General features: G+C 41.8%; 1 protein-coding gene across 1 annotated transcript in view; it reads right to left on the reverse strand.

Annotated features, from left to right (window-relative positions):
* Positions 1-1521: 1521 nt before the first annotated feature.
* The window catches only part of YRDC (yrdC N6-threonylcarbamoyltransferase domain containing), a 28049-nt gene continuing 9427 nt past the window's right edge, over positions 1522-20143 (reverse strand). The window contains exons 2-6 of the mRNA XM_073615507.1: positions 14447-14642; positions 9217-9331; positions 8994-9113; positions 6198-6340; positions 1522-3153 (exon numbers count right to left, since the gene is read on the reverse strand). Of these exons, the coding sequence (XP_073471608.1) occupies positions 3093-3153; positions 6198-6340; positions 8994-9113; positions 9217-9331; positions 14447-14642 (635 nt within the window). The 3' untranslated portion in view covers positions 1522-3092. The remainder of the gene's footprint in view (positions 3154-6197; positions 6341-8993; positions 9114-9216; positions 9332-14446; positions 14643-20143) is intronic.

The raw sequence follows: 20143 nt of genomic DNA on the forward strand, positions 1-20143 counted from the left end.
AAATAGCAGTGACATCATTACTGTGTATGCAGAAGGCATAACTGTCGGAGGGACCCAGTAGGTCCTCCCACTACAGGCTACAGGGGGCCGATACAAGACAAGTCACCCTTCACATGAAAAAAGCTGCAATGAGCAGCCTTTAGTACAGGAGTGTCCCGCACAGAGGCAAAGTGCAAGAATTGCTTCATGCTGGAATACTGCACCGATCAGCCATAACATTATGACCACCCACCATGACCCGTTGAGGCATGGACACTAACCCTCTGAAGGTATGCTGTGGTATCTGGCACCAAGCTGTCAGTAGCAGATCCTTAAAGCCTTGCAAGTTGAGAGATGAGGCCTCCATGGATCCAATTTGTTCTTCCAGCACATCCCACAGATGCTCAATTGGCTTGAGATCTGGAGGCCAAATTAACACCATTCTTGAATTCATCAGACCAGGCCCCTGGCGCTCTGTGGTCCAGTTCTGATGCGCACATGCCCATTGTAGGAACTTTTGGCTGTAGGCACAGGTAAGCATGGGCACCCTGACAGGTCTGTGGCTACGTAGTTCCATACACAACTGTGATGCACTGTGTGTTCTGACACCTTTTTATTGGAACCAGCTTTAATGTTTCAGCAATTTGAGCTACAGTAGCTCTTCATTTTCATTGGACTACATGGGCCAGCCTTCGCTCCCCGGGTGTATCAATGAGCCTTGGGCACCCAAGACCCCGACCCCTTCAAATCATGAACAAATAATGTAAAATCTAGAACACAGACAATAGTGCCACATTTTGTGGCAGATGTGAATACTATGAATAGAAAATATAACAATGACAATAGGTAAGTAATATGTAGCAACAGTAGTGGTGTGAAGCTCCTACAGAAAACAGTACAGTGCACTGGCAACAATACCTATTAGTGATGACAACTAGTTGGTTACGTTCACTGTTGTATATTTATCTGTCATCACTACTAGGTATTGTTACCTGTGCACTATACTTTTTCTGTAGGTTCACACCACTACTGTTGCTACATACTACTTACCTATAGGAGGGTTTCATCACCATTGTTGACATTATATATTCTAATTATAGTATTCACATCTGCTACAGGGTGGCACTATTATCTGAGTTCTAGATTTTACATTTGGGTTATTCATGATTTGGAGAAGGTAGCGCTTCACTTTATTTAAAATTTTCATGTGGGAACACTAGTCGTGTTAAGCAGCACCTCACATACACTTTTCTACTAATATTTGCATTATTAGTTCACCTATTTATTCACTTGTTCAGTTATCCATAATAGCATGAAGTTCAAATATTATTTTAGAATCTGGACCTTGTCAGTCACTGAACCCCTTATACCTGTCTATTTTTTCTGCTTTTAAAACACACCTATTTTTTTCTGCTTTTAAACACATCAACTTCAGGGACAACATGTTCATTTGCTGCCCAATATATCCCACCAAGGATACCAATGTACACGGTCATACTGTTATGGCTGATCAGTATAATAAGAAATACAAAAACACCAATATTGAAGTAAAAATACATATACTTTTATTTAGACTTTTTTTCAACCCTGGATTCCAGCTTTAAAAACCTATCTCCATCCAAAACATTTTTTTCATACATATCTAGGCAGATCAGGATCTACTACAATTCTATCCTAACAAAATGTATTTGAATGGGGAAAGAAAGTTGTTTCTGTCCTGTTTTCATTGCTGTCCATGTCCCTGTTGAGGGTGACTTCTCACTTTCTGTCCCATTGACCACAAGCAAGGTGAAACCTCTGCAATAAGTATCCTTTATGAGCCTTTTAGAACCTCTGTCCCCATTGACAACAATCCCCCATCTTCTCGTCCCAGCCACAGGAGTCCCTTGGACAAGAACTGAAGGGAATGTCCCCCAACAAAAACTGCAATGAAAACTAAAGAGAGGAACAAACCTTCCAGGAAACCGGTTTTAACCCTGTGCAGATTTTTTCAATTGTGCTCACTGGGACAGGAAGGAGAAATGCCCCCAAATTCCCGAAGTTCTAAATTTTCCTCATTCTATACAAAACTACAACAAAAATGTTTTGGTCGGAGTTGCATTCATAGTGACTGAAACTACTGAAATTTAGAATGGTCCTCTGTGCAAAGTGGACTCAGGTGTGGAGATTTCCATTCACTTTCTGCACCATAGCCAAAACAGGAAGTGAGGTCACCAGCACTAGAACTATTGTCCCCATTTGAAGATTTCCCCTCTATTAGTGTTCTGATGTCAACCCAAAATTTGCAATTTTCTTTTACTTTCACTTCAAAATGACAAAGGTAAACAGATACAGAGGGTACATCTTCCTAGTGGGCACAGAGAGAGCAATAAAAACTGACATGTGTGAATCCCTCTCCACTCTATCCAAAACCAAAAAAAAAAAAAAAAACTTTTGCCTTTAGTTATACTTTAATGTAAAGGAATGGATTGTATGAAACATTCACTCATTTGTCTGATCATATTATTGTTTGAAACAAGCAGCTCCACTGACTGTGTAAGCTCACTATAGCCACCGATGATTGTGGAATGCTGCCATTTTTGGTTCATGCAATGTAAGTGGAGTAACATAAATGAAGTGTCTGCATAGTAAGGTCCCAAGAAAGCACTGATTAAAAAAAAAAAAAAAAAAAAAAAAAAAAAAAAAATATTAAAAAAAGAAGCACACATATTAAAATATAATTGAGGTAACCCCAGACATTACACAGAGGTTTTTTGTGAAACTATTCAAGGTTAAAGACATTTAATTTCAATGTAAAATTTACAACACAGATATAAGTCATAAATTAAACTTGGAAGCAGAACAGTTTGCAGTAACAAAGCGCGTTCATATTCACTGACCTAAGGTTTTATGAAAATTATAAATAATGTCTTCTCCTATGAATCTTCCTGTGAAATTTAAAATCCAAACATAAACCAAGATGTAAAGGAAAAAAGGTCCCATGCTTTTAAAAGTCTATGGAGGCATGGCATGCTATTCCTCACACTTCATCAGCAGGATTTTAGAGTTATTGCCATGTGCTGGTCATTGGTAAATGAATTGCCTTGGTTTGCAAGAACAGTCCACCTGAAATGTCAGGAGGTGGGTATTAATCCATGTCTGTTTTTCAGGATCTCCAATGTAGGGCTCAGAGCACTAATAAAAACAGAAAAGGAAAATACATAAGATAAATGAATAAAATTTGATAACACCTGCTAAAATATTTATCTCCCACTGTTTGAAGGTAGAAATGGTAAACTGATTTAGCATGTACAGCAGTGAGGATAATTTGCTATGTGATATCTCACATACTCTTCATACACAGGAATACCAAAGGCTTATGAACTCAGACATTGTGGCTGCTCTAGTTTACTTTTTCCTTTATTTTCACCTGTTGATGCCGCCAGTAAATCTGTTATTTTTCAGCTTCCTTTAACCACTTGCCTACTGGGCACTTTTACCCCCTTCCTGCCCAGGCCAATTTTCAGCTACCAGCACTGTTACACTTTGAATGACAATTGCACAGTTATGCAGCACTGTACCCATATGAAATTTTTATCATTTTTTCACACAAATAGAGCTTTCTTTTGGTGGCATTTAACCACCACTGGGGTATTATTTGGCAAACAAAAAAATTTAGATAAAAAAAAATCATTTTTTTCCCCATAATTAGTTATAATATTAAAAATGTTCTCCTTTACTGATGTGCGCTGATGGGCACGGAGAGGTGGCACTGACATGCAGCACTGATAATCAGAACTTTGATAATCAGCGCCCCTGTTCCTAACACAAGCTGGTTATTGGTTCTCCTCTGTCTCTGACAGCGTGAGGAGAGAAAAGCCAATAACCTGCTTGTGTTTACATGCTATGATCAGCTGACTGACAGCTAATCATGTGGTAAAGGGCTGCCGAGACTGGCCCTTTTCCCCGATCTGTAATCAGCTGATTCTGAAGAATTCAGCGATCACAGAGCGGAGCACGCTGGCAGCGCGATTACAGGAGGATGTCCATGTATGCCCTCCTGGCATTGGAAGCCCGCGCTATAGCCGAAAGACAGTTAACAGTTCAAGCTTTCCAGCAAAAGTGGGAGTTAGAGGGTTGAGGCAAACCATTTAACACTGACAGGGCTGCTTACAATGGTCATCTTTTATTCATTTAAATAAAACCTTTATCCCAAAAGGGGAAAAAAATGCTGCTGTCACTAAGTGTTAACTGGATTTAAACTTACCGGCATATCCCCTGTTCCTTCCAGGTGCTGGTCTTTGGGTGACCCCGCCCCTTATGACGTCACAGGGCGGTGACATCATAAGGGGCGGGGTCATCTGATGACATTACCCGGTGACCACGCCCCGTGCCTATATAAGTCGTTGCGCACCGCGCACACGGCATTACAGCGGGAGAGAGCGTCATGTCAACATCGCAAGAAGACCGGAGGGAGGAAGACGACGGCGAAGACCGGGCCAACGCTAGTAAAAGAGCGGCAAAGGAGCAGAAGATAGCGGAGGAGCCCGGCAGAAGACACCGGAGAGCGGGAGAAGAACCAGAGACCGGGAGAAGAGTCCAGAGAGAGCGGAGAAGTCGAAAGAGACCTTCCCCAGTCCGAAGAGACCCCCGGAGCTGCCTAATTACTTTAAAAACCTGTCTGGTGTGTTTTTTTTTTTATTGACACTTTTTTTCCTCCAGGTGAATGGGTAGGGCTCATCAACATGGAGACAAGGTGCTTTGGGGTGGGGGGGCCACAGGGCACCCATGTTGAGGGCATGCGGCCTGGTACGGTTCAGGAGGGGGGGGCGCTCGCTTGTCCCCATCCCTTTTCCTGACCCACCGGGCTGCGTGCTCGGATAGGTGTCTGGTATGGATTTTGGGGGGGGACCCCCACGCCGTTTTTTTGGCGTAGGGAGTTCCCCTTAAGATCCATATCAGACCAAAGGGCCTGGTATGCTTTTGGAGGGGGAAGCCATAATTTGGCATAGAGTTCCCCCTCAAGATCATCAAAGCACAAGTCGCATGCCAAAGTCGGATCATGCAAGACAGCAATCCGACTTTGATCCGACTTCAATGATAGTCAATGGGCTGAAGAAGGATCAAATTTGGACCAAAGTAGTGCAGGGAGCATTTTCAAAGTCGGACCGACTTGTGTCGGACCAGTTAAGACGGCTCCCATAGGGAAACATTGATTTTCACACGTCATGCAACATGAGCTCCCAATGTCGGAGCGTTCGTCGCACCAGTGTAAACCCGGCCTCAAAGATAGAACGGGTCCCACTCTGCAGCTGCAAACACGGGACAGGCTTTTCTACTAAGGCTGTGGCTGCTTTAGAAATATAAATTAACTGTAAGACATCAAACATCTGGAATGTATTTAGCCGGTTTTAACTGAAGGTTCATTTGGACCGTAAGGAAGCCCATCCACTGGCCATATCAGCCCAAAAGATGCCATGCAAATGCTGACTTATCTAAAAGTCAGTATTTGTATAGGACGGAATGGAAGGACACATGTATGAGAGCCAGCAAGGCTGCACATCCCAAAAAATTACAAAAATTGAACAATTCCCCAAGGGGTTTTTTAGCAGCAAAAGATGATGTAGAAAAATGAATTAAATCATTTTTTTAACATCATATTTTGCTGCTAAAAAACCCCTTGGGAAATTGTTCCGTATTTGTATATGACTAGACATGAGCCTGACCCCACTATTCATATAATGGGACACTTATTATTCCGGGCGTTACAGTGGTGAAACAGGGTAGCAGCCAAGGACTGCATAAAGATATGATGTGGTACCGAGCTATGCTATGCCTGCTATGTACCAGAGAAGTTGTTCTACTTTGTCTGCTGTATAAATGTTCATATACAAACTCTTGGGAGAGGAGGTGAAGCTGCTCACCATTTAAAAGCCTTAATTTGAGTATGTTACACTCTCGTACAGACTGTACTACCTGATTTATACATACCAGGTGGAACAGTCTGTATGATGGAAAGTTTATTAACCTGGAGACCAGTTTTTTTTTTTAAAAAGGTAAGCGGCTTCCCTTTCACTTCAACAGTTTTTGTGTGTAACTTGTGAAATGGCAAGCAACTGTTGGGAGTCAGCTACATGAGTTGGAGGATTAGTGAGGAACAGTGCCTGCAGCGGAACACAACACCTCGTCTCTCACCATAGCTGTACTTAAGTTACATAAAAGAAAAATTATGAGCTTACCATCCAGGCCGGATAACTGTAAACTTCCCAGGTATAGATAAGTCAACTACTGTTGATCCCAACCGACACTCTGGGCTCTGCAAGTCTCCAATAGGTCCTCCATCAACTACTAGCGACAACATAGGCCACAAGTCCTTAAACTCCTATCAACAATAAAGAACAACCACCAATTGATGTATTAAAATTATTTTACTTATCCACTTGACCTCCGGAAAATTTACCTCCATTCATGACCAGACCATTTTTTTTCTATACGGCAATGCGTTACTTTAACTGACAATTGCACGGTCATGCAACACTGTACATAAAATTACATTTATGTAATTTATCCCCGAAAATAGAGCTTTTTTTTTTTCTTTTTGATATTTGATCATCCCTGGATTATTATTTTTTGCGCGCTATAAACAAAAGAAAAAAAAAAACACCACAATATTTCTTACTTTAAAACATATCCAATAAAAACATTTAAAAAAAAATTCTAAAATTTTTTCAAAAATTTAGGCCAATATGTATTCCGCTACATATTTTTGGTAAAAAAAGATGTATCCCAATAAGTGTATATAGATTGGTTTGCACAACAGTTATACCATCTACAAACTATGGAATATATACTGGAATTTTTATTTATTTTTTACACTAGTAATGGTAGCGATCAGCTACTTATAGCAGGATTGAGACATTGCGCCAATTTTACATTGACTGACAGACACTTTTAACACTTTGTGGGAACCAGTGACACTAACACAATGATCAGTGCTAAAAATATGCACTGTCACTGTACTAATGACACTGGCTGGAAAGGGGTTAAATATCTAAGGCGGTCACAGGGTTAACTGTGTGCCTAACCAGCGTTTGTGTACTTTCAGGTGCTGGGGGAGGTTGACAGTACGCAGTGGATTGTGAACTGGGAGCTGTGTGGTAGTCCTTGATGGAAGAGAAGGCCGACTGTGGTGGGGAGCAAGATGAGCCTGGAATCCGTGCAGGGAGACCGGCGTCGGGCTACACTGTGTGGCCATGATGGTATATCTAGAAAAGACGCCCAAAGACGATGTGTCCAGCTGGAGTAGTGAGAGGAGCTGTCAGTCCAATGGCTGACATGTTTTGGAAGCTTAACCACGCCTCCGTCAGCCTGATGAGGTTGATATACCATCATGGCCACACAGGGCAGCCTGACGCCGGTCTCCCTGCACGGACTCCAGGCTCATCTTGCTCCCCACCACAGCCGGACTGTCATCCTCTCTCTCCCCCTCACTCGCTTGTGAGTTCCATTTGTTTTATATGGCATTATACTTAAGATGTTCACCCTGCATGCAGCTGCTGACGTCAGCGGCCCATGTGCTCTGAATGTCCGGCATATCGTGCAGGAACTTCAGAGCTTCTTGCAGAAAACCAGTTAAAGCGTTTTTTTTTTTGTTTTTTTTTCGGGTTAACAAACAGATTCTGTTCCTTTAAAGCATGTTACACAGCACAGTGCTTGTGCTGTGTAATTTAGCACCCTGTAACACCTGTAATACCTGACTGATCATGCCTGGCTATCCCCTCCTCTCAGACCACAATAATCATGGCTGCTGAGCCCCTGACATCGTGGTCTGTTTGCGTGCCTCCGTCATCTGCAGCCTGCTCTTCTGTGTCTGTCTCCTCTGTCTTCCTTCCCCCCTCCCCTCACTGCACGTTAGCTGCTCTCATATTTTATTAAAAAACATCCCATCTGCACTGTAATAAACCAGTAAATGTCCCTGTGCCTGAGGTTAAAAAATATGCTTATCTGTATGTATAACAGTGCGGCTCCCAGTGCTCAGCTGACTCGGCTTTCACTCTCCCCTCCCCGGCTGACGTCAGCGGGAGCGCTCGGCCCAAAGAGGCAGCTGAGTGCTGGGAGCTGCGCTGTTATACATACAGATAAGCATACTCAACACAGGAACAGGGACATTTACTGGTTTATTACAGTGCAGATGGGATGTTTTTATATAAGTGGGTTAACAACCACTTTAATGCCAAGGGGTTCACATACTTTTCCTTGGCACTGTAAGTAAATTTAGGTCACTCATTAACAACTGTATGACTACATCTACATATTATCCCAGTGTCAATTAAACTTCACAAGCAAAAAAGATTGGAACATTGACTTTAGGGCCAGTTCACACAATAGAAAACGCAGTCAGGATGCATTCTGGATGCTTTTCTGCATGCGCATTTTTGGTGCGTTCCAGATGCTTTTTACAAACTTCCAGTACAGTCTAGTGCAGGATGTTCTACTTTTTTTTCTGGAACGCACTGGAACTGCAAGCACCGATATGAACTATGCCATTGGAAACCATATACCCTACTTAGCATGTGTTTTTGATGCAGAAAAAAAAAAAAACGCACTGGACTGCATGTTGTGTGAACTGGCCCTTAAGGCAGAAAAGAAAGTAGCTCCAGTGTGCACATTTCATCTTTTATCCTGCTATAGCTTTGCATATTTGGCATAATACAGTATATCTTACAATATGTTAGTTTTGGCACTTGTACATGGTTTCAAAAACACAAGATTTTTAGCTTTCAACACTTCCATGAGTATCACTGGTTGGCATTTCCCGTCACACAATAGTGATGTAGGGGTTGACAGAAGGTACCAACAAGTGTGGTGGGGAACCAGGCAACCAACACAATGAAAGTGGGGTTTAGATTCGCAGGCAAAGGGATAAGTATACACTGCTTTCTTTCAACAGATGGCTTAAATATTTTCTTTTTTTCAGAGTTACTTTATTATTAGGTATGCATCTGGAAGTCACAACTTAGCTTTAGTGGTAATACCTCTACTGTCAATGTGCTCTCCTGCGTACTGATGTTGGCACTTGTCAGTGCCAAAGGCTCCGAGCAGATCTGTGCCAGCTGTCTGATGAATGCGTGGTCAGGAATACGAACACCAACCAACTAAAATAAGACGAAACAACGGATGAACAAACTGAACATGATGTTTTGCCAAGACCCGAAAATCTAATTACAAATAATGTGCGTTCTCTGCAGTAATACTCACAGAAGTATAAGGATTAAGCTCCTTGTTAAGGCCATCTGAGCGTTCCATTACAAGGGTTACTGGTCCTGGTAACAAATCACGCAGCAATTGCTCTGGAACATTAACATGACAGTACCTGCAGATATCACAAGAAATTCATCTGTAATAATTGACATATATTTACATAAGCAACACACAAACAGTTGGGCTAGAGAAAGAGTTTAGATAACAGTTATTTCAATCTAGGATAACAAGCAATTTTGAAGCTGAATTTTCAGCAAATATAAATATAATACAGCTACATAAAGAAAATACAAAGATTAGGTGTATGACGAAACAAAAATCACTAAATGTGTTTTTAAACTGAACAAGTATTAAAGTGGTTGTAAACCCTTACATTTACCCAGTGAACTGACAGGTGATACACAGATGGAACAAACCCTCCTACATTTGTTGTACCTGTTTATCTACTGTCTTCTCTACATCCATTTAAAGTCAAGGAATTTATAAAGCTTGTCCAAGCTCTCAGAAAATGGGGGCAAAGAGCTGAAGTTACACACTGCAGAACTCAGTAAGGAGAGCTCTGAGAGCTGATTGAATAGAAGGAACAAACTCCCCTCCACAGAGCACACAGGAACGGAGCTGAGACTGTCATTCACAGGCTGTGTGCTGGAGATCCCTACCTGTTTTTTTCTCTTGGTGTCAGGATAACTTGTCAGAAACCACTCATGCTGACAGCAGGGGAACAAAGCAGCAGACAAAAATGGCACTTAGTGATCTGGATTCAGACAAGTACACATTATAGAGGGATATGCTTTGTTCATATTTCTGAGGTTTACCACCACTTTAAGCTACTAAATCATATCAGCTGTCTGACCCACTGCAGAGCAGCACTCTGGTTTGTGGAGAAAGGCTAGGCACGTCAAGCTAATTGGAGCTCACTGCTTTAAATAGTGCTAACACTCTCCTGGCAGAGCCCTTCAGCACATTTACATATGTGCAAGTGCCTTCCATGCATCTCCTGCGAAAAGCAAACAAAGTCTCCTGACTTAGCTAATAGGGGACTCTGCATGTGCACAGATGGTCGTTTAAACAAGCGCATGTGCAGATATGCTGCATGGCTCTTTCATGATCCGAAGCCCTTCAGCATATCTGCAAGCAAACAAGGGTGAAGGGGGTTAAAAAACAAAAACAAACCATAACTCTTGTCCAAGAATGAGTAACTCACGTGTGGAGTACCACTCCCGATGTCAGGTTTCTATTAGTCGGAACGATGGGTCCCAGGGTGCAGGGGACACCAACAGACCTGGGAAGAAAAACTGCTAAGTGCACACCATAAAAATGGTGAAGGGCAGCTGAAGGGTTTCGCCAATGAGGTAAAGGGGATGACCTAAGCACCTGAATGCTGAGGAGGCAAACTACCCAAGGACCCCTCTTGATGTCAGAGACAACCCTCTGTAAAGCTGTGTGAACTGTAAGATACTGTGGTGCCTCAAAACGAGTCTCTCCAGTAATACAATATCAGAACTCTACATCAGAGATGGTAACAGGGCCACAGACTTATTTAAGGGTCCAGGAGGGTCAGAGATGAACTCTGCAGAGGATGGCAACACATGGCACCAGGGAAAGCTTAAAACCTCTGAGGGCAGAGTGTTCCAATATCTGATCACAAGCAGTCAGGAAGTCCAGAGTGGACAGGGGTCCCAGATTACAGGCATTCGGTTCCTTCTGAGGTTACCTGGTAGACGCCCTAGAACTACTAGTGTATGGGCTGTCAGCCATAGGACTGTGTGTCTTAGCAAACACATGTTCTGGCAAGCTGGAGGTGACAAAGACAGTGGAAAACAGTCAGCCAGTCATGCAGCAGAAAACAGACCAAGGATCCAGGTGGTAGTTTTGGAGTAGCGGGAATACAATTCCTTTAGGCTGAATAGGAAAAGTGAAATCCTGCACTCCTCCCAGCAGATCATCAACTCTAGATCCCACACCATGGTAAACAGGGGGTGGAAGGGAATTTGAAACATTCCCCAACTCAGTGCTCACTGAGTCTTCAGAGGCGAGATCACTCCTGGGGCTGTGCCATGGCTCTGGAACCAGAAAGTGCCACACAGCCAAATAACAGTACAGTAAGGTCCTGAGACACATATTCAATATATACATTTTAAAAAAGAGCACTGGGAACTCAGGTGGTTAACTGTGCTGTGTACTGGCTGTTGGAGGAGTCAGGTGGAGCCAGCTCATCACTACAGTACCACCCACTCAACATTAAATTGACATTTTGCAGAAGACATGCCTAGCTAAATTAATATATACAGCTTTACCTACATTGCCTTGAAAGTATTCATACCCCTTGACATTTTCCACATTTTGTCATGTTACAACCAAAAATGTAAATGTATTTTATTGAAATTTTATGTGATCGACCAACACAAAGTGGCACATAATTTTGAAGTGAAAGGAAAATGATAAATGGTTTTCACATTTATTTTTACAAATATGTGGCGTGCATTTGTATTCAGCCCAAGTCAATACTTGTAAAACCACCTTTAGCTGAGTGCACATCTAGGAGAGTGACATTTTTGCCCATTCTTCTTTGCAAAATAGCTCAAGCTCTGTCAGATTGGATGGAGATAGTCTGAACAGCAATTTTCAAGTCCTGCCACAGATTCTCAAATGGATTTAGGTCTGGACTTTGACTGGGCCATTCTAACACATGAAAATGTTTTGATCTAAACTATTCCATTGTAGCTTTGGTAGTATGTCTAGGCTCGTTGTCCTGCTAGAAGGTGAACCTCCGCCTCAGTCTCAAGTCTTTTGTAAGCGCTAACAGGTATTCTTCTAAGATTGCCCTGTATTTGGCTACATCCATCTTCCTATCAACTCTGACCAGCTTGCCTGTCCCTGCTGAAGAAAAGCATCCCCACAATATGATGCTGCCACCACCATGTTTCACGGTGGGTATGGTGCGTTCGGGGTAATGTTCAGTGTTAGTTTTCCGCCATACATAGCATTTTGCTTTTAAGCCAAAAAGTTACATTTTGGTCTCATCTGACCAGAGCACCTTCTTCTACATGTTTGCTGTGTCCCCCACTTGGCTTCTCGCAAACTGCAAATGGGACTTCTTATGGCTTTCTTTCAACAATGGCTTTCTTCTTGCCACACTTCCATAAAGGCCAGCTTTGTGGAGTTCCAGACTAATAGTTGTCCTGTGGACAGATTCTCCCACCTGAGCTGTGGATCTCTGCAGCTCCTCCAGAGTTACAATGGGCCTCTTGGCTGCTTCTCTGATTAATGCTCTCCTTGCCCAGCCTGTCAGTTTAGGTGGACGGCCATGTCTTGGTAGGTTTGCAGTTATGCCATACTCTTACCATTTTAGGATGATGGATTGAACAGTGCTCCGTGAGATGTTAAAAGCTTGGGATATTTTTTTTTTTTTAATAGCCTTGACCCTGCTTTAAACTTCTCCACAACTTTATCCCTGACCTGTCTGGCGTGTTCCTTGGCCTTCATGATGCTGTTTGTTCACCAAGGTTCTCTAACAAACCTCTGAGGGCTTCACAGAACAGATGTATTTATACCGAGATTAAATTACACACAGGTGGACTCTATTTACAAATTATTACTCTTCTTCGGGATTTATATAGCGCCAACAGTTTGCACAGCGCTTTACAACATAAAGGGCAGACAATACAATTACATTACAACTCAATACAGGAGGGATCAGAGGGCCCTGCTTGTTAGAGGGAGGGTCAAGTGAAACATAAAAAGGTAATAAACGGTGAGGGATGAGCTGATGGAGAAAAACGAAAATACAGATGTTAAATGTGGGTAGGAAGAGGAGGGTTTTCAGGGATCGTCTAAAAGCTAAATAGAGTAGGAGATAATCGGACAGATTGGGGTAAGGCGTAAAGGAATTAGGTGACTTCTGAAGGCAATTGGTTCCACTAGATTTTAGTTAGGGGTATCAGAGTAAAGAGGCCTGAATACAAATGTATGCCACAATTTTCATATATTTGTATAAAAAAAATAAAAAAAGTGAAAACCATTTATCATTTTCCTTCCACTTCACAATAATGTGATACTTTATGTTGGTCTATCACATAAAATCCCAATAAAATACATTTACGTTTTTAGTTTAGTTTAAAGGCACTGTAAACGAACAGCAGAAGACAGTAAACCCAATGCTGGTATTACATGTGTCAGCAGTACAGATGATATAGGACACTAGTCTAGATCATAATCCCCATTCGTACTCCTTATTGCTGTACAAGTAAAAAACTAAAGCACAAATTACCGAATACAAAAAAAAAAAAAAAAAAAAACACAGCAATCAGTTCTATCCGCTGAGAAATGGCACTGTATTCACATACAGAGAGCAATACAACATCATAAGTCCCTGGTAGAATTTAGCGTGCACAGGGAGGACGTGGAATCTTTCTCATCCAGATTAAACTGGCCCTGTGGAAGTTGTGTGCACCACATAGGACACACTAGCAGTGATCAACATCTTCTGAAGCTCAGCAGGTGTGTCAGTGGGTCTTGTTCAACACTCGGCATCTGCAGAAACAAAGTGTGCCTGCTACAATGCCCTTCAATAAAATTCCCAGACACATAGTGGGTGAATTTAAGGAAACTACAAAAGGAACACAGTTTGCCACTAAGCACCAGAGGAAAAAAAAAAAAAATGATAGGGTACAGATAAGGCTGCAGTTCTTTGCAGTGTATCTAAATGCAAGAACAAAAATGTTGCAGCTTAGATGTGGTGGTTGTAGTCGTTTTCTCTCTCAGGCTTTTTCTCCCTTTTATTTTTCTCTTCAGGTCCTAGGGTGACAATGCTCAATCACTGTACTATATCCATGGGAGGAGCAGCAGGACACCCTAGGAGAGGGAGTGTGTTGGGACCACAGAACATCTTCCCTTCTTCTCAATAACATGGGGAAAGTGTTCTGCAGTCATTATGCACTACTTTATAATATTGCAGGTTTATATGACATTACAGCATTCCTGGCAGGATCAACAGGTATTTTTTCACTTTTTTAACAGATCTAACAAACACTTTGAATTGTATATTTAGCAAAGAAAAAGGGGAACAAATAAGAAAAAAAATCACTGTTAGGGTTTTCATTTAATGTATACATCTGTCATGTTTAAATTAGATGCAAAAACAGATTCTGAATCTCATTGGCAGTTACTACTCAATGCCTATCAAATACCAAGATATCTTTGTTAGTAACAATAAGCATTTACTAACCTGTAGATATCCTCAATATCTCCAATACATATAGCTAAAGGTTTAGTTCCATTTCTTCCTTTCAAATTGTAGATGTTGCTCATAGACTGAGAGCTCTGTGCTAAGCAGGCAATGCCATAGATGGTATCAGTGGGTACACCAATGACTCCACCTTGCTGTAAAAGACCAGCTGAAGTATTGAGTATTTCTTTCCAACCTGCAACATATGAAAAAGGTGTTAAGATCATAGTCTCACTGTATTTTGAAACTCAAATGAAAAGTACATTCTCTTGCCTGCCCTACATGATAGCACTTCCCTCCCTAAACTGTGTGGTACACTCTACTCCAACATACATATTCTCTACTCAATACCATCCACCCAACTCTAGGTCGTATTCGTTGTCACAATCCCTTCCATGGTCACAATGGTAACTGACTATTTTTATTAAAAATAGCAAAACTATGTATAAACTGTACAAGCAGGGTTTAACACATTACAATGTAATTAACATGCTGCTAAACCTTTATGATTAAACTTCACACAGATTAAAAAAAAACAAAACAAAAAAAAAACAAAACAGATTTACATAGATTATGTATTTATTTCTACATGCAATTGGTGTAAGAACCCAATACCAAAAAAGAAAGAAAGAAAAAGTACTAATTTGTTTTGAATTTGTCTTCTAGGAATGTCCCTTACTGCTGCCCTCATGTTTGGAGATGGACATATGCTGATAGAATGAGACAGGAAAGCGATGAGTGACAACTCTTCAATGCAAGGGTGGATATAAATCAATGATTTAAAAAAAAAAAAAAAAAAAAGAGAAGAAAAAAATCGTATTATATTTAAATCGATTTTTTTGATTTTTAATAAATGTTAATAAAATGCTTTTGGAGCAAAAATCTATCAAAATATAGTTTTCTATTTAAGATACAGTAATTAGTTTATTCAGCATGAAATTGAGCTTATGTAGCATGAGGCTGTATATTCTTCAATATATACATTTTTGGTAAACTCATTCAATGAATCCAAGCTCTGCAAACTGAGATAGCATACACTGCATTGATGCATTCACACAATGTCACAGTAACCATGAGATAAACCAAAGTTCAGGAATATTCCTTTATCCCATTGTTTTGCAAATCTATGTACATTACAAACTGTACGATTTAATTGGTTCTGATATCACCGTTTTACTAACCTGACAGGTTATTCTAAATAGGAAATCTTCATTTTGTTTGCAAATATTGAAGATTCTATCTACCAGCCAGAATAAGTCCTTACATTAAGGCTACTTTCACACTGATGCGTGCGGGCGCCGGCGGTACAGCGGCGCTAAATATAGTGCCGCTTTACCGTCATTCTAGTGGCGCGGCTTTAAGCCCCCCGCTAGCGGCCGAAAAAGGGTTAAAAACGCCCGCAAAGCGCCGGGTTTGCAGCGCTGCCCCATTGTTTTCAATGGGAAGGGGCGCTTTAGTAACGGTAAATACACCGCTCCTAATGCGCTCCAAAGATGTGGCTTGCAGGACTTTTATGACCGCCCTGCAAGCGCACCGCTCCAGTCTGAAAGCCCTTGGGGCTTTCACATTGGAGTGCATTGAGCAGCTCTTTCGGGGCGCTTTGCAGGCGCTATTTTAAGCACTTTAGCGCCTGCAAAGCGCCTCAGTGTGAAAGGAGCCTTAAAGAGCACCTGTCATTTCAGATCCATCATGACAGTGCCTGTTAGCGGGCATCCACTCACCTGCTGCCGCCACGTCCCTTAACTTGTTGTGTTACTGCCACATTTTCAGCCATCCCATTAAAGTGAATGGGACTGTCGGTGAGTCAACAGCAGGTCAGAGGAGAGCCGCTGCAGGACAGAGATGACAGTCGCTCTTTAAAAAATATGATTTAGATCAGGTAGATTTAAATCAAGCCTTTTTACTAGCGATTTAAATCAAATCCACCCTGCCTCAGTGTATAGCTTTTCCTGCATTTTTTCATAGACAGGCTAAGGCTTTCCATACACAGTTTGAATGCTGACCAATTCCTGCTGAATTGGCCAAAATATGCACCCTGGCTGGTTATGTTGGCATGAAAGAGCTGGGTGAAAAACTGTCAAACAAGCAATGGCTGCATCCAATTGGATGCAGTCACTGTTCGGGTATTCAGGCAGCTGTGGGTGTCGCTGCAGTCTGAATACAACAGCTGGCAATGTAGATTCCACATGGTTTAGCAACCTACAAGTATACAGGCTGGCATAATGCCTTATACAAACTGGTATAAAGAACAGGCATTTGCACCAAGTTATTAAAGCTTTCCAAATGCATTGCCTTTTCCGTAACATGGAGTTAGCAACTTGCAAAGCTTGGCAAAACCCTCAATTCAAAGTCAATTTTCTTCCAAAAAAGAAACCTGTTTAACAAGGCCTTCTGAAAAATGTACATATGCCTCCAACACAAGTCAAAATCATGCTAAAACGTGTTTCAACATGTGTTTCTTTTTAACACTTGAGCAAACTTAACCTAAGGCTTTGATCATGCAGTGATGAAGTAAATAAAGGTCAAGGATCTGGCTCTGCTGTCTGGCAGGCTTACCTGAATTGAAAGAATGGCTGAACTTAATTTCAAATCCTTTGGCAGGTAAATAGTTCCCGGATATGTATTTCAACTGTGTGCTGCCATTTCTTTCTCATTTACAGATGAACATCTGGGTTGTCGTGCTCATCTTGCGTTACTAATTTGTGTATCACCATCATGGAATAGGCATGTTGAGATACTTGATATGTACAGACTTTGTCACTATTAAGTGAGCCACTGACCTGGTATGTGAGAATGAGAATGCAAGCCCCAGATTGGTCCTCAAAGAGGAACTTGACTCCCCAGATTTACTTTAGCCACAGCACTCCCCCCTAGCCAACACCCCCAAAATATAACTTACTGATTACTTTTTTGTTTTACTTTTTTTTTTTTATCCAGCCCAACCCCCAGCTGCCATTCTTGCCGGGGCGAGAATGACATGTCCCTGCTCCTATAGCCTCCTGAGATATCACAACCACATATCCCAGGAGGCTGCAGAAGCAGAGACACCTAGCGGCCAGTAGGTGGACCTGGTGGCATGTCATTGGGAGCCTGGAAGAGACAGCGAGTTCCTGATAATGTCAGAGAAACAGATGGCGGTGGAGAACCTGGCCTATGGCAGCAGATTGGTAGATCACTGGATTCACTGAGCAGGGGAGTATGTTTTTTGGTGATAAACCTGCATAACATGTAAGAGGGAACAGTAAAAAAGTGCTGGCGACGTTTCTCTTTTAGGTTTTGTGTTCATGATCAGTACTTTACTCTATGGTGGATTGCTTTTCAAAGGGCAGTAGAGCAGTGGCTGTCAGGCAATACTGCCACCTCCTGTATGATTTTTTTTTTTGACAGCCAAATGGGGAGTTTCTATGATACTGCCCACCAAACATGACATGGGGTATCATTTTTTCCATGGCTGCAACTCTGGGTAAAATTCTAAGGCCCCATTCAAACCTGTGAAGGGGGATGTTTGCGATTACCCATGAGAGACTCAGCAAGGATCCATGTGAATAGGTGTGGACAGGAAACCCCATTGAAGGCACCAACAACCCCGCAGATACTTGCATTTGCAAGTAATTACTCATGCAGAGATTATCTGCAGTTGATTGGCCCTGGACATAGACTGGCTGATCAACCACAGGTAGTCGCTACATGAGCGTTTACTTGTAAATGACTATAAATGGCTACAGGCTCTTACAATGGGGCTTGCCACCCTCATCTATTCACATGTATCCCTGCTGAGTCTCCCGTGGGTAAGTGCAAATGGTGCCTATAAGTGGCCACAGATTCAGACAGTTCAGCAGGGACTGGCCGAAATTCAAATTCAATCCATGTGTGGCCACTGCAGCTACTGATCAACTTCTGTTCAACTGCCCTATTGGATAAAAGCCACATGATCAGGAGCTGCAGCCAATAGCTGCAGTGCTGATCAGTGTACTCTGCTGGTGGGAGAGTCTCACTGCTGTCAAAATACAATAGTGCACCCACATATGAAGTGCATGGGGGAATTGCTTCAGTTTTTTTTCCTTCAGCCCACTGTCGGAGTCAAAAAAACTGAACCATCTTTGGCAAGCTTAAAATGGAATTTCACTCACCCAATCAACATGGATTATTTTTAATCCTCATGCTGCTAGCATTTGTAAATAAACAGGAAAGTAAATCATATTTACTTGTTTTATAAAAAAAAAAAAAAAAAAAAAAAATACATTTCTTCAGGTTACTTTTTGGCTAGGCAAATGATGTCATACATCCCTGGAGTCTTCAAGTGACATTAACCGCTTGCCGACCGGCTCACGCCAATATACATCAGCAGAATGGCACAGCTGGACAAAACAACGTATGGGTACCCTTTAATACCCTAATTTGTTCCCTTTAAGAGCTGCGCACGCAGCACAGGAGGGGGGGGGGGGGGGGACCCGATGTGCGTGGCCGGCAGGCGCGATCGCAGGCACGAAAGCCAGCACAGGGATTTGTGTGTGTAAAACACACAAATCCCTGTTCTGTCAGGGGAGAGGAGACAGCTTGTTCCTACCAAGTAGGAACAATGATATGTCTACTCCCCCAGTCAGTCCTATCCCCATACAGTTAGAACAAATCCAGGGAACACACATTTAAGACCTTGATCGCCCACTAGTGTTAACCCCTTCCCTACCAGTGACATTAATACAGTAATCAGGGCATTTTTATAGCTCCAATCGTATAAGTGTAAATGGTCAAAAAAAATGTGTCCAATCTGTCTGCCGTAATGTCGCAGAACCACAAAAAAAACAAAACAAAACAAAACAAAAAAAAAAAAAAAACCAAACGCAGATCACCGCCATTACTAGTAAAAAAATAATAAAATAAATAAAATGCCCCAAGTCTTTCCCAAAGTTTGTAGGCGCTTTAACTTTTGCGCAAACCAATTAATATATGCTTATTGCAATTTTTTTTTTACCAAATTTATGTAGAAGAATATATATTGGCCTAAACTGATGAAGAAATTTGTTTTTTAAAAACATTTTTGGGGATATTATAGCAGAAAGTAAAAAAATATTGTTTTTTTTTCAAAATTGTCGCTCTTTTTTGTTTATAGCACAAACAATAAAAACTGCAAATGTGATCAAATACCACCAAAAGAAAGCTCTATTTGTGGGGGAAAAAAATGTGTTTGGGTACAGCATTGCATGACCGCGCAATTGTCAGTTAAAGCGACGCAGTGCCAAATTGTAAAAAGTGCTCTGGTCAGGAAGAGGGTAAAATCTTCCGGGGCTGAAGTGGTTAAAGGTTATTTGAATATTAAAAATGAATTAAATAGTGTTTTTGGTGCTCAGATGCAGTGAAGATCCACTTTAACCACTTGCTGACTGGGCCAAAGACAAAATATGTCCTCGGTCAGAAGTGGAAATACCGGGGTTATGGCTGCAGCAATATGCCATAACCCCAGTGTTGTTTTTTTCAGCTGGCAATGCTCTAACTGATAAAAGTGGTGTGAGCTGCAGATTCGACACTGGATCACTTTTAGTGCCGGTTCACACAGGGGCGACTTGTCAGGCGACCTAGCCGCCTGACAAGTCGCCTCCTGTTCTGTACTACGGAACCGTTCTAATAGGAGCGACGCAAGTCGCTCCGACTTAGAAAAAGGTGCCTGTAGTATTTTTGGGGCGACTTCAGGCGACTTGC

The sequence above is a fragment of the Aquarana catesbeiana genome, linkage group LG02 (assembly GCF_042186555.1).
Source record: "Aquarana catesbeiana isolate 2022-GZ linkage group LG02, ASM4218655v1, whole genome shotgun sequence".
NCBI lineage: Eukaryota > Metazoa > Chordata > Amphibia > Anura > Ranidae > Aquarana > Aquarana catesbeiana.